The sequence below is a fragment of the Sorex fumeus genome, unplaced genomic scaffold, assembly GCF_029834395.1.
Source record: "Sorex fumeus unplaced genomic scaffold, SorFum_2.1 ptg000063l, whole genome shotgun sequence".
NCBI lineage: Eukaryota > Metazoa > Chordata > Mammalia > Eulipotyphla > Soricidae > Sorex > Sorex fumeus.
The window spans coordinates 39,606,100-39,620,154 of record NW_026606120.1 but is presented as its reverse complement, the minus strand read 5'-3'; the positions used below and the strand labels follow the sequence as shown (position 1 = coordinate 39,620,154).

The following is a 14,055-nucleotide window of genomic DNA, read 5'->3' as shown; positions in this document are numbered from 1 at the left end:
AGGGGTGTGTGTGTGGGGGGGGGGGCATGCATGCACACAGTATGGGTATTAGAGCATATGGATACTATAGGTAATATAAGACATCATAAAGAGGGCAGTAACTAAAAGAGACAAATGCTTCAAGTTTAACAAAAGGCCAGATATTTGGCATATACAATCTTATTCTATCTACATCTCTATCTATCTATCTATCTATCTATCTATAATCTATCTATATCTTCATGAGGAAATTACCATGATTGTCCTCATTTTACAGAAGGGGAAAATATGATGGATGACTTCTTTTCTGTTTAGTTTTATTTTGTTTTTGGGCCACGCCCTGTGGTATTCAGGGCTTACTCCTGGCTCTGTGCTCAGGGATCACAGGTGGTGTCCAGTGTGGTTGCTAGGAATTGAACCCAGGTCAGCTGCATGCAGGGTTAGTTCCTCACCCCAGAGCTAGCTCTCCAGTTCCTAGTCATGTGACTTCCTTCAGGGTCCACAGGGACAGAGACAGGAATCAAATCCATGCCTTCCTAAGGTCACAGTTCAGATTATGCTAATGATTATAGTAAAATATAGACAACATAAAAATTACCACCTCTAGCAGTAGGTATACTCATGACACTACTCACCCTTTTCTGAAATTCTTTGCATCTTGTGAAATGGAAACTGCACAAAACTGAAACTCTGTGCCTCTGGCCCGTTGGCCTTCGACCTCTAGAAACCACGGTCCTTTCTGTTTATTTTTGTTTTCCTATTGACAGTGCTCTGGGCTACTCCCAGCATGTTGCTCAGGGCCCACGTGGTGCCAGGGACTACATCCAGTCCTCCCACAGGCGAAGCATGTGCAGGGTTGCTTCGAGCTGTCTTCTTGGATCTGAGCTACTTTCGGCTGTGAATTTGTCACATTCTGAACTCTTACAGACCCTGTTCCACATCGGGAATGGTGGGAGCCCAGAGAAGCGATATTTCGGCTCAGTGTGTGGGGGAGTGGTGAGCGTCGGAGGTGAGGTGTCCTCTGGCTGTCTGTCTGGTCAGGTGCAGGCTTCCCGGCTGTCTCTCTGAGGAGTCCCTCCCACTTTCACCTTCCCTCCTTCTCCAGCGTTGGCTTGATTTTCCCTTCCTCTCATTGTTCCTTTAGTTCTCAGGCGAAACTTCTTTTTGAAATATAACCTACATACACCACAATCCCTGTTTGTGACATATTTGCACCAAGTGGACACCCCCAGGTACCATGTGCTCAGATGATAAATTAGAACCCCAGCTTTTTAAGAGAGTCCTTCCGAACCCACAACCCCAAGCTACTGTCTGAGCTAACCACCACCCTAACTTCTACTCACACACTCTTGCCATGCTCCCAGCTTCTATCTACACAGAATGCTCTTTTGGGGGGCTGGTGTCTTGGTACAACATTCCTCTGATTTTCAGACCCTTGGTGAAGTCTCACGCTGGCTTGAACGTCTGAAAATGGTTATTTTGTTAGTTCTCATCCCAGCCAGGAGGAAGGGGGGGCACAAAAAAAGGTGGAATTCTTTGATGTAGCATCTGATTGACAGGAAGCTAAAGGAGAAGGCTCTCTGGTTTGGCCTCTTGAGACTGTGGCAGAGAAATGATCGGTTCCCACTGGGGGCTGGAATGGAGGAAGTACTGGGCTGGCTCTGTGCTATTCTCTTCATATTTCAAGGAGACTGAAGTTTAGAATTGTTAAACATTCCCGGAAGGGCCATCAATCTCATTTGAGCTAGTTTCAATTGCAGAATGCAATGGACTGTTTCCTTGGCAATTTTTATTTTTCCCTCCCAGGCCTTTGCCCTCTAGTTCTCTTGCTCCCAGGCACACAGCTTCCTTCCTTCCTTCCTTCCTTCCTTCCTTCCTTCCTTCCTTCCTTCCTTCCTTCCTTCCCTTGTTCTCCAGGATTCTCCCCTCTGGGCAGTTACATTTCTGCAGAGTCCAACCTCCCTCTGCACCCAGCATGCCTATCCAAGACCCAGGAGTCCTGAGGATTAGCTCATTCACCAAACCTCCCGTTTTTAAAAACGTTACTGTCTAAGAGAGGTGTTTTACATGTACTAGAATGTACAAATCTTAGTTTACCCTTAAATAATTGATTCTACTAATTATTTATACAATGTTTAATATGGTGTGAGAGTCTTATTACTGAAGTACCAGAAGTTTTCCTTTAGTTTTCATGAAGTACCCAGAAGCTTTCCTCATCTTTTTCCTAGTCCATCCTCTCGGTTCTTTCTGCCATGGCAACCTCTATTTTTCTGCCATCACCATACATTAGACTTACTTGTTCTTGAACTTCAGGGAAATGGAATTATATAACATATACCTTTTTTTCTTTTTGCCTGACTACCTGATTTTAGGGGCACAAACCCAGTAGTGCCCTGGGTCAACACCTAAAGTTGTGCTCTGGTATTTTTCTCAGACGTACTCAGGAAACACGTACTACTAGGAGAGAACCCGGAACATGGCGTATGCACTGTGACCCTTGAGCTTTCTACCCAGCCCTGTGTCTGGCCACTTTTGCGTAACACAATGGTTTTGAAATTCAAATATACGTACATGGACTTTGTTCTTTTTATCACAGAATACACTATTACCTGTTCATTTATTTTTCTCTTCAAGGACATTTGGATTTTTCTGGCTTGGTATCAATTTATTTGGGCCGCTCGCCTTACAAGCGGCCATCATGGCCGACCCGAGTTCGATTCCTCCGCCCCTCTCGGAGAGCCCAGCAAGCTACCGAGAGTATTCAATATGCCAGACACAGTAACAACAAAGTCTCCAATGGAGACGTTACTGGGCCCGCTCGAGCAAATCGACGATCAACGGGAGGGCCTTTACCTTTACCATGACAAAGGTCCATCAATGGGGTGATTGCTTTTTCACAATTCTGGAGGCTATAAAGGAGTCCCTGGTGGTACTAGCTCAGTGCTCAGGGTACTTATGGTGCCAGGTCGGCCACATGTGTTCTATGTTCAGTCCAGTTTCTTCTTTTGGGGGGTGGGTCACATCTGGTGGTGCTGGGAGGTCATGTGGTTCCAGGGATCAAACCCGGGCTTCCACGTGAGAAATAAGCTTGCCAGCCCTTTGAGTCATTTTCCCAGGCCTGGATTTCTTCTGAGAACCTCTTTCCTTGGCTTCCGGATAGCTGTCTTCTCTTCGTGTAACCTTCCCCTCTCTATGTGTATGTTCTAATATACCTGTTTCCTTTCTTTTTTTTTTTTTTTTTCGGGCTGATGATCCCCTCCAACCCCCGCGCTGCTCACCCCCCCTCACACACACCAGTCCTGTAGAACCTCCAAATTCACTCTGAGGGACACCGCCCAGCCCCCCAAAGGCGACGAGATGCAACTGCTGTCGGCACCGCTGTTTAAGCTGCGGCAATGAGAAGCAGCAGCTCTTGGGTTTAGGTGCTCATCCTTTCTTTTTTTTTAAACAACAAGAAAAACAAAAAACAGTGATATTTTATTAGGGCTGTCCCACTTCCAATAACCACATTGAACCTAATAACTCTTTGAATGGTCTTATTTTTAAGTAGTCATATTCCGAAGTACTGCGGGATTATGTCTTGAACACATTAACTATGGAGAGGGGAAGAGCAGTTCAACCCACAGCAGCTGTAATGAACAATACTAGGAGCATTTCATACATCCTTTTTTTACATGTGCTGGTGTCAGAAGTGTGTGAACCAAGATTCACTCTCATCCACGATGCAGGAGACGTTGCTCCATGGCCTCTTTGGGTTTTATTCTAAGGGCAACGGGAGCCAGTGGAGGGGATCAGGGGAATTGCTGCCAAGATCCAGCTCTACTAATAAGTGTATCATGGGGGTTTTAAGGAAGAAGAAGCAAGTCGAAGGCAGGGAGATCGGCCCTTGTAAGTGGCTTGGACTCAGTAGAAGTGCTCAGTAGAAGTAGGTTGGAACTAAGTTGGAAGCTGAATTAACAGAATATGGTGACGGATCTACTGGGCTGATGAGAAGTAAGGATGAGCTGTGACTTCTAAATCCCTAAATTGTTTTTTTTAAACTCTTTTTCGATATGCCAAAAACAGTAACAACAAGTCTCACAATGGAGATGTTATTGGGCCCGCTCATGCAAATTGATGAGTAGTGGGAGGACAGTGCTACAGTGCTACTCTTTCTTTGGGTAGCAGGTCTTTGAATACACCTGGTGGTTTCAAGGTTTACTGCCGAGTCTGTGCTCAGGGGTCACTGTTAGTGGCACTCAGGAGACCATATATGGTGCTGGCAATCCAAAAGGGGTTGACTACATGCAAGGCAAGTGCCTTAATGACTGTACTGTCTCTTCAGCCTTTGACTTCTAGATTTTGACCTCGGGACCGGTAGGCAGTGAGTTAGGATCCTTCAGTTTATGAGCTGTCAACTTTATCACCCCATCCATCTAACTACTACATAGCTTGGCTTCAGAATGTAGTAGGTGTTCACTAAATACTCTCAAAGGACTGTTTTAGCACAGTATCTTAATCCTAACTATGGCCTTTGTGTAAATTTGTTTCCTTTTTACGCCTCCACCTTTGGGTCTTACCCAACTCTTGTGCTTGGGTGTTTCTCGTCCCCTCCCTCCCACCCTGCACCTAATGCAATTTTCACCCGAGATCCCTCTGGAATATTCTGGTGGCTCACAGGGGCCCTCATAACATACAATTATGTTATGTGGCTTTAAAATGTATAATTCCCTTAAAATATATATAATTCGGTGCCATTAAGGACATTCATGATGTTGTGCAACCATTACCTTTCTCTAATTCAAACTATTCTCATCATTGCAAAGGAGGTCTTGCACCCTCTGAGTAATCGCTCCCCGTTTCTGCTCCTTTCTCTGCTAAGAGTGCAACCACTGCTACGCCTCCTGTTCCCACGATTCACCTATTCCTGCCTACTTCATAGAAATGTAATTATGCAGCACGTGATCTTTGCATTTGACTTTTCCCACATAGCGTAATAATTTTGAGGCTCATCTCCACTGTTGAACTGTCAGCAGTTCATTTCTTTTTTTCCTTTTTCACTTTTTTTTATATTAAAGCACATATTGAATTGAATACGCCACAGCTTGCCAGGCTCTGCCGTGGGGGTGAGATGACTCTCGGTAGCTTTCTGGGCTCTCTGAGAGGGACAGAGGAATCGAACCCGGGTTGGCTGCGTGCAAGGCAAACACCCGTTACTGGTGCTGGCTTGAGCAAATCCATGAACAACAGGAGGACAATGAAACAGTGCTACAGCGCTTATTAAAGCAGGGTGATTTACAAAGTTACTCATAGTTGCGGTTTAGATATACATGTTGCTAGCACCAGTGTCAGCTTCTCTCCACCCATGCTCCCAGGATCCCTCCCCTATGCCCACTTCCAGCTGCCCTCTTCACAGGCACCTTCCTAAGTTCGGTTGTTAAAGTCTGGGTCTCTCGATTTTATGCTTGTTGACGGTGTAATTTGGATAATTGGCTCCATCACTCCTCAACACCACTTGGTCCCTGACTCGCCACGCTTCTCCTCCTTCTCTTCTCTCCCAGTAGTTCTTTTCTTTTTAATCACTGAATAGCATTCTATTTTCAGTATATGCCACCCATTCCTTATGCATTTATTTATCGGTGGGTAGCACTGCACTGTCACGGTCCTCCTGTTGTTCATTGATTTGCTTGAGGGGGTCCAGAAACGTCTCCACTGTGAGGCTTGTTGTTACTGTATTTGGCATATTGAACACGTCTCCGGAAGCTTGCCAGGCTTTGCCGAGCGGGCGGGATACTCTCAGTAGCTTGCTGGGCACTTCGAGAGGGGCGGAAGACTTGAACTCGGGTGGGCCGCATGCAAGGCAAACTCCCTACCCGCTGTGTTATGGCTCCAGCCCTGTCAGTGTATATCTGGTTTATTTTCATCTCTTGGTTATTGTGAATAATGCTGCTACCTGAATTGGCGTGCAGGATTTGCTGGAAAGCCTCTTTCCAGTTTTGGGTAGAGTGGGGTTGCTGGGTCATGAGTTTATAACCATGGCTTCACTTTTTGAGAGAGCGCAAAACTGTTTTTCAATAGCATCGCCAAGTCTGGCTGAATAAATAAACACGAAAGGAAGGGGTGAGGGCTTTGCCTATGCTGGACCACAGGGCTGCTGGCCACGGTACAGCAGACTGTCCTTACTGAAACGCTCGGCCCCATCCTCCAGAGAGGGACAGTAACCTTGAGCGGAACGAGATGCGATCCCCCAGGCTCTGCAGTCCCCGGTGAAGCCTCCCGCACTGATTCCTTCCCTTCCTCAACGCAGCCCTGCGCCCCTGTCCGCGCCTGGCCCCATCCCTGCCAGCCAGCACCCCCACCCCGCCCACCCGCCGCACCTCCTGCAAACTACAACTCCCGGCAAGCACCTCTCGCAGGCCGCCCCTGCAGCCTGGTGCGCATGTTTGGCAGACGTGGCACCGGGACCCGGAGGCGGGGAGCGGCGGGGAAGTGGCCGCGGCTACTCGGCCGGCTGGAGCGGGCGCGCGCGCGTGGGAGCCGGCCGTGGGCGGCGGCGGGATGGCGCGGGCCGGACCGGCGTGGCTGCTGCTGGGCGTCTGGGTGAGGCTGGGCGGCACGTGCGGCCCCGTGCCCGGGAGCGTGGCCGGGGGCGGCGGGGTGCCCACCTCCCTTGGGGCTGGGCGCTCGGGGCGGGCGCGCGGGGCCGGGGCCAAGGCGGGCGCCGCGGCGAGCGCAACTTCGCAGGGCGCGTGTGTGGACGCGGACCCTGGCCAGGGCGGGCGTCCACCTCGGGGGCCCTGCACCTGTTCGAGTGCCGGCGGGGACGCTCCCTGGCCGGGTCACCCGCTTGTTCATTGCCCCCGGGGTCACCCGGTTCTGGCCCGGTTCTGGCCCGCGCACTTGGGACGCTGGTCCCCGCCTCGGTCCCCGGCGCGCGCCAGGCTGGGCGCGGTGTCCCTGCCCGGCCCCTTCAAGGCTGCGGCGCTTGGGATGCATCAGACTTCGCCTCCTCAGCCGTGAGGTGGGGGCGGTGAAAAATCCCCCCACCCCGGTCTGTCGCGGGGACCGTGAGAATCCAAGGAGGCTTCCGAGCGGCTTAGTCCTGGCTTCCCGCAAGAGCGAAGGCACTGCGGGTGGAGTTTGCTGCCTCTGAGCACACCCTGGCCTCCTCCCCCGAGGCACCCCCGGGAGAGGTGGGCGTGGGCCGCAGACACCCCGGCCCACGCTTATCCCCGGCGTTTTTGTGGCTGTGCGCCCCACATCGCTCCGTAACTTCTGGTCTCCCTGAGCTCAGGTCTTGGCGGCTCTCCCTGCCGAAGTTCCCGGGAACTTACTTGGCTGGCGCCCTCTCCAACGAGATCTGTCTCTTTTCCCCTCCCCTTCTGGGTGTGGCAGGGATGCAGGGCCGGCGCGAGGCGTGGAGGGGCCAGAGGGGTTAGGCACTTTCCCTGCGTGGGGCCCACCCAGGTTCGGTGCACCCAGGTCCTGGAGCCCACTAGGGGCGATCCCTGAGCACGGAGCCCACCCACCCCACCCGCCAAAGCCAACAGACAAGCAAGAATCCCTTGCCCGTGGGAGTCTCTAGCGAGTCCTTTCCTGGTTGCCTGGCACCTTGGGTCAGGGAGCCGCGGCCTTCCGGATCTGACTCTCCTCCCTGTGCTTTGGGTCTGGCCAAAGCTGAGCGGACCCCCTCACGCCCCGGGCGCAGCAGCAGCCCTCCTCTGCTGCTCTGAGCCAGCCGGAGGGTCCGTTAACACTCCCCAGATCAGCTCTTTCACTGGGACTCTTTTTACCTTGTGTTTGTTTTGGGGTCACACCCTGCAGTGCTCAGGGGCTATCATTTCTGGCTCTGTGCTTTGGGCCAGGGTTGGCAGTGCCCAGGCCTCAATCCGGGCTCTCTGCTCAGTGCTCCATGTGGGGTGCTGGGGGCTCCCGTCCTGGGGATCGAGTGCTGGGCTCCAGCAGCAGATGCGCCTGTGTCTCCCCGCTTGGCGGTTTGGGGAGCTCCCGCTTCCTCCTGTCCTAGTCCCTCCCTCCTGCTTCAGTGAAGGGCTTCGGAACCTGTCTGGAAAGAAGTTTCATTCGCAAACATTTATTTATCCAGTGCATTGTTTGGCCCTGGCTTGGATTTTGGGAGAGCAAAACACACATTGTCCTTGGCCTCCCGTATTGCCTGGGTTGGGGAGTTAAGGGAAGTCAGTCCTGAGAACAAATAAATAGGGTCCAGGGCCAGTTCCCTCTGTCCTGGGGCCTCCTGATCTGAAGCCACACTTTAATCTGGAACACTGTTCCCCAGAGAGGGTAGTCCTGTCTCTCCGCACCCAGGTGTGGGGTGGTAGTAGTCAGGCACATTTGGGGATGCTTCAAGAAGGTAGGCTTCCATAAGATAATCTAGTGGGTAAGGCTTCAGCGTAAGCCCTGGGTTTGATTGCTGGCAGCACAGTTGTCCTCAGATCCCCGCCAGGAACCATCACTAAGGGCAGAGCCAGGATTGAGCCCTGAGCACTGCCAGGTGTGGCCCCCACCCGTTTGCCGATTAAGTTCCTGGGTGAGTTTTCCTCCTGAGAAGGGGGCAGTAGGCCACAGGGTCCGGGCCCTCTGCTGCAGGTGTGCTGTGAGGGGGGCTCTGGGGGCAGTAGCCGAGTCCTCGACATGGACCGAGGTTTCATTCTTTCTCAAGTCCTGGATTAGCGTGGTGGGTACAAGTCCAAGGGCCATTGAGGCCCTGGTGGGGTCTCTGGGAATCAGAGCTCCATGCTCATCCGGTCTGGGCCCCCGGTCCCTGGAGTCGCTTGGATTTCTTTGCTCGCTCAGTGTGTCCTGAGCAGTGATGTGTGCCCCGTGCGGGCTGTGACCCGAGGGAGACGAAGGAGTGTAAATGGGTCTGTAGGGATTTGCAGGCCGGAAGGCACAGTGACCACAATTTCTTTTTAATAGTAGCAAAAATATGTAAGGCCTGCAGTGCTCAGTGGAAGAACACAGTTGAATGATCTCCGGGCTGCGGTGTGGGGAGAGGGTATTTACGAGAACGCTCTGTTCGCGCTCAACTATTTCAGGATGCCTGTGAAGAGCCTGGAGGGACTGGACGAGTGCTCAGGCGTGGTTGCTCGAGGAAGGTGGGGTATGAGAGAGAGGCGCAGCAGGGCGAAGAGCCTCCTTGTGTGGCGGAGGAATCAGTGCGTCCGTGTTCACGGCCACGGTTTGGGAAAGTGGAGTCACAGAGGAGCAGGACTTTTGCTCATTTTGCTTGTGCTTCTCTGTGTGTTCCTAGTGTTTCGTGTGAATCTTTTTGGTCAGAAGAACTAGTAAAGGAACTTCCTATAGAGGGTCCTTGGGGCCTCTCCAGCTTCTGGGAGAATATTGGGTGGAGTTGTAGCAAATAGGACAAGTAGGTGGCAGCCCCTCTGAGAGTGGCGCCCCCTCACCGCCACGTGCTCACCCCCTTCCAGGCAGCTCTGCCCTGTAGCTGACCCTTCCTTAGCAAGTCCCAGGTAGATTTTCTTGTTTTCAGATGGAGAAATGTCCGAGCTGGAGAAGATTCTAGATGTCCCTGGGCTCAGGCGCGTCTCACAGCAGGAAGGCCAGGGGCTGCAGCTGGTCTCTCAGACACTTTTCACTCATGCCCAGAAAAATTGGAAAAAATAATAATAGTTATTTTTTCTTTCCTAAGCCCAAATATCTTTAGATGGATGAAGGGTATCTGTCTTCCTGATGTGTTGTCTATATTTGGGGGTGGGGAGTTACAGTGTCTTTGGAAAACTGAAATTAGTGCATTGAACTGTCTCGCCCTGTGGCCCAGTGTTATCAGACAGATCCCCCGAGCAGTTTGCCCCCAAAAGAGAGTAAGGGATCTGTGTTGTGATTTTTTTTGTCTTTTTTTTTTTTTTGCTTTTTGGGTCAGACCCAGCAATGCACAGGGGTTACTCCTGGCTCTGCACTCAGGAGTTACTCCTGGCCGTGCTCAGGGGACCATATGGGATGCTGGGAATCGAACTCGGGTCGGCCGTGTGCAAGGCAGACGCCCTATCTGCTGTGCTATTGCTCCAGCCCCCTAAAAGTCCTTTTTTTGGTAACATATGCCTTAAATCCTCTCTCTGCTTGATATTTAGGAACTAGGGAGACGGCTTAGCTGGCTGATTATGCCGTTCCTGGCCTGAATCTGACCCCAGTCCTGCCCCCGCTCCGGTGACTGTGGCCCTGGGGGACCGAGGGACCAGCGGGCTGAGCACTGAACTTTGAGCCCTGCCTGGTCGTGTGCCCTTGGGAGGAGCCTCCGAACTACCCCGTGCCTCCACTCCAGCACTACTGAGGGTGGCTCCTAAATTATATATTTATATATAAAATATTTAAAATTACATTTAAGAACTGCTTTATCACTGTGTGTGATTCAAAAGACTGAGATCTAATTTATTTATTTGGTTGTTCCAGGGATCATGCCAGCAGCTTGGGGATGGGAGGCCTTACATGCACCCCACCCCCGGGCCACACCCTGGCCCATGCCCTTCCTTTTATAAGAGAAAAGTGAAACTTGGAGAGAGGGAAGGAATTCACTCAGAGCCACCCAATTCCTAAGGCAGAACTGGGTATGGAAGCCGGCTTTCTGAATTCTAGATCTCCTGGCTGCTGTGTTTCTCTCTCTCTCTCTCACACACACACACACACACACACATACACACACACACACACACGCGCGTGCACGCATGCACGCAGAGCACAGGGCCATGCACACGCGCGCGCGCGCGCACACACACACACACACACATACACAGGGCCATGCATGCACAGGCCTGCACACGCCAGCTTCCCACCCACCTTAATGGGTCAGTGGGCGGGGGTAGCACCTGTTTCGCCCTCTCCTGCAGAGCTTGTAACCACTGCATGTAGGTTCTCCACCATTATATATTTAATAGGCTTTTGTGGGCTGGCCCGAGGGCCTAATTACCCTTTACAATGCTGTTTGGAACCTGGAACGCACTTCTCCCGCAGAAAGTCATTACGGAGGAAGTTTTCAAGCAGGACTGGCACTCAGGCTGGAGAGAGGGATGCGTGCCACGTGAGTGCCAGGCGGGGACTCTGTGGCGGGCACTGCCCGCCCCGAGAAGGGCCCACCCAGCCTCAGGAGGAGAGGGCTGACCCTGCACCTCCCTGCGTTGGCACACAGGTGGCCCCTGTCTTCGCTGGACTGCAGGAGTGATGGTGGCTGTGTGCAGTGATATGTGTGTGGGACAGAGAGGGTCTGAGTTGGGGGCCGGGGGCATTCATAGCAGAACTTGGGAAGGCAGAGCCGAGAGGGCACTTGCCTTGCACACGGCTGACCCCGGCTGGTCCCTCCCACCCCCAGTGGTCCCTGAACACTGCCAGGAGTGATCGTTTGAGCATCAAGTGTTGCTCTAAATACCACGCCCTACCTCCTAACCCCTCCAAAAGAGTATTGAGTATGTAGATTGAGGGGTCCAAGGAAGCAGCCCTGTCCGTACCTTGGCGCAGTCGGGTTCGAGAGCGCGTTACTCTCCCAGAACCGAGCTTGCTCTCTTCCCCTCTCCCGTGTTACCCCAAGGCAACCAAGCCTGGCGGGGGGCGCCTGGACATGTAGCCGGCCAGCCGCTGAGGAGCAGGTGATCCTGGCAAGGCTGGCACTGCTGCTCCTCCGTCTCTCTGGGAGCTGTCTGAGAGGTGAGACAGAATCAAGAAGCTCCTGGCAGGAGCAGGTGGGGGTCCGGGGCATGTGGTATAGACTGGGGTGCAGGATTGCCGCTCTCGGGGGCCGCTGGGACCGGGGACTTGTCCTGCTCCTGCCTCTCTGCAGAGCCCCAGTGAGGTGCAGGGGTGTGGCGGCGGGGGGTTCAGGGTTCGAGCTCTCTCTTCGCTAGCTCACCTTCCTCCTGAAAGCGAAGTTTCTCTTGGGAAGCAAAACGCCACCACAGGCCTCCCTGAGGGCCCCAGGGGTCACTCCACCTTGCTGGTTGTTTGTGGGACGTTTGGGAGGCTTCGGGGTGAGTGTCAGCCAGCCAAGTGCTCGCGCTAGGACTCAGATGGACTCTTTGCTTCTTCACCTTGCCCCTTCCCTTCTCCTCCCCTCTCTAGACCCCCCCTGGCCTCTGGGGTCCCTGTGGGAGCAGGAGGTGCATGCTGCCCCCTGCTGCCAGCCCAGCACTGGCCAGTGCCTCTGGTGACCTGTTTGATGTGTGAGCGAGGGTTGCAAACACCAAACATGTTTGCAGAGCCTCACCCAGGCTTTCCGGTCTGCAGTTGCCGAGTCCCGGGGGAGGTGAGCGGAGCTGGTTAAGTGGGAGGGAGCCCCTGAAGGTGAGAGTGGGGTGTGAGCTGGAGGGCCGGCAGCCCGCCCACCCTGAGTGAGTCATACACTGCATTGGTGGTCCTGATGTAATGGGACGGGGGCGGTGCTCTTGTTTGCTTAAAACAGGTGGATTTCCAGGGGGCGTCGCTGAGTGATTTATTTTTTCCTGGGAAGGAGACAGACGTATGCTTGGACCTTTGGGATAGAGGGAGGTGTCCAAAGGCCTCAGTTCTCGCCAGGTTTCGGTTTCTGAAGTAGCCCTGGCAGTGTTCCCCGGGATGCCCGTGCAGACTGACCCCCCTGCTCCATCCTGGCCGGGAGGAGGGGCTGCAGGCGGGGTGCTCAGTGGTCACTCCTTCCCAGCGCGAGGCTGCAGACCCCGTTCACAGCCTTCATCCACACTAGCCACTTCTCATGAGCCTTGCGGGCTGTGGGGGGAAGCACCCAGGGGGAGTGTGGGCTTAGGCCAGTCTGTGTGGGGAGCCGCGCCGAGCGTGGTGAGGGCCTGCGTTTGGTGCCTGCACTGCCCCACCCCGTCCCCGCCACTGCCACCTGTGGTCCTAGGAGCCCCCAGGTCCTGCTGGGTAAAGCATTTTCAGGAGTGGCCTGGAGAGCTCCCAGCACCCCTGGAGGGACCCTCCTGATCAGTGGCTTCCTTGTGTCTTTTTTTCCTCCAGGGTCACACTGCGCCCTCCGTGTGCCCTGTGCTCTGTTCCCGGCTGCCTGCAGATGACCAGCGTGCTGGAGTGGGGCTAGAGTGTCTCCCCAGAGCGCCTGTTCCCCCCACCCTCTGTTAGTCATGGGGGCCATGCCCCCGGCCATCAGAGGCTGCTGTGCCACCCTGGCATGTGGCCCCCCATCCTCCCATGCCCAGCGCGGATGTTGTCGGGGTGTGAGTGAATCCCTTCCTCCTTGCTCGGGGAGGCATTGGTGAAGATGCAGGCTAAGGGCCCTGGGCAGGGACTGATACACAGAGGTGCTGTTGTGGCCGTACTGAGCTGGGGCTGGGCTGGAGGGCTCCACTGCGGGAGTAAAGCAGTGCCCAGGAACAAGTACGCCTGCGGGCACTGTGGGGTCTGAAGGACTCAGCCCCGGCAGCCTGAGTGCTCTGAGTGCCTGTGTCTCAGCACATGGACCGGCCTCCTGTTTTATGAATTAGGTGTAGCCTACTAAGACATCAGGGATGATCACGATCATGATCGCGATCATCCAGTTGTTCGTCGATTGCCTCGAGCAGGCCCCAGTAATGTCTCCTTCGTCCTAGCCCTGAGATTTTTAAGTGCCACATTCAAGGCTCTTTCAGGGCTAGGAGAATGAGACCCATCATTGTTACTGGTATTTGGCATATTGGGTACGCCACGGGGAGTTTGCCAGACTCTGCCCTGTGGGCAGGTTACATTCGGTAGCCTGCCAGGTTGTCCAAAAGTAGGAATGAGATAATAAGATGTCACGCGGCCGCGAATGTGTGACCCCTGCCTACTGGAAGATGGAGGATCTGGGTGGAGGATGCTCAGCCCCTATCCGAGCAGGCTTGGAGATCTCAGCCCCGGGACCCACATGCCTTTGCTGGTACCTTCATGCGTGCGGAGAATAGTCTCAGAACCAGCCACAACCATGCTAAGACATCAGGGACAGGACGTGAAATATGATGGACACCACCTTTTCCTCTCATAGCCCAGTGAGACAGTCTCTAGGTTATTGCTTAATCGAATGATAAGAACTAAGTAAGTTCTTAGAACTGCTAGAAAGAGGTACAGGTGGCAAGAGACTGTGTACCAGAGGTTTCTAACCTGAGGGTG

The 14,055-nt window shown here is 53.5% G+C and overlaps 1 protein-coding gene and 1 non-coding gene across 3 annotated transcripts in view; one reads left to right on the top strand and one right to left on the bottom strand.

The window, feature by feature from the left end:
- Window positions 1–3,276: 3,276 nt before the first annotated feature.
- On the bottom strand, window positions 3,277–3,408 carry LOC130036326 (small nucleolar RNA SNORA68). Its single transcript, XR_008794366.1, has one exon. It is a non-coding gene; the product is annotated as a small nucleolar RNA SNORA68 (small nucleolar RNA).
- Window positions 3,409–6,429: 3,021 nt separating this feature from the next.
- PDIA5 (protein disulfide isomerase family A member 5) overlaps window positions 6,430–14,055 on the top strand; it is a 70,715-nt gene continuing 63,089 nt past the window's right edge. For both annotated transcript variants that reach the window (XM_056127358.1, XM_056127357.1), the window contains exon 1: window positions 6,430–6,558. In XM_056127358.1, the coding sequence (XP_055983333.1) occupies window positions 6,517–6,558 (42 nt within the window). In that variant the 5' untranslated portion in view covers window positions 6,430–6,516. The remainder of the gene's footprint in view (window positions 6,559–14,055) is intronic.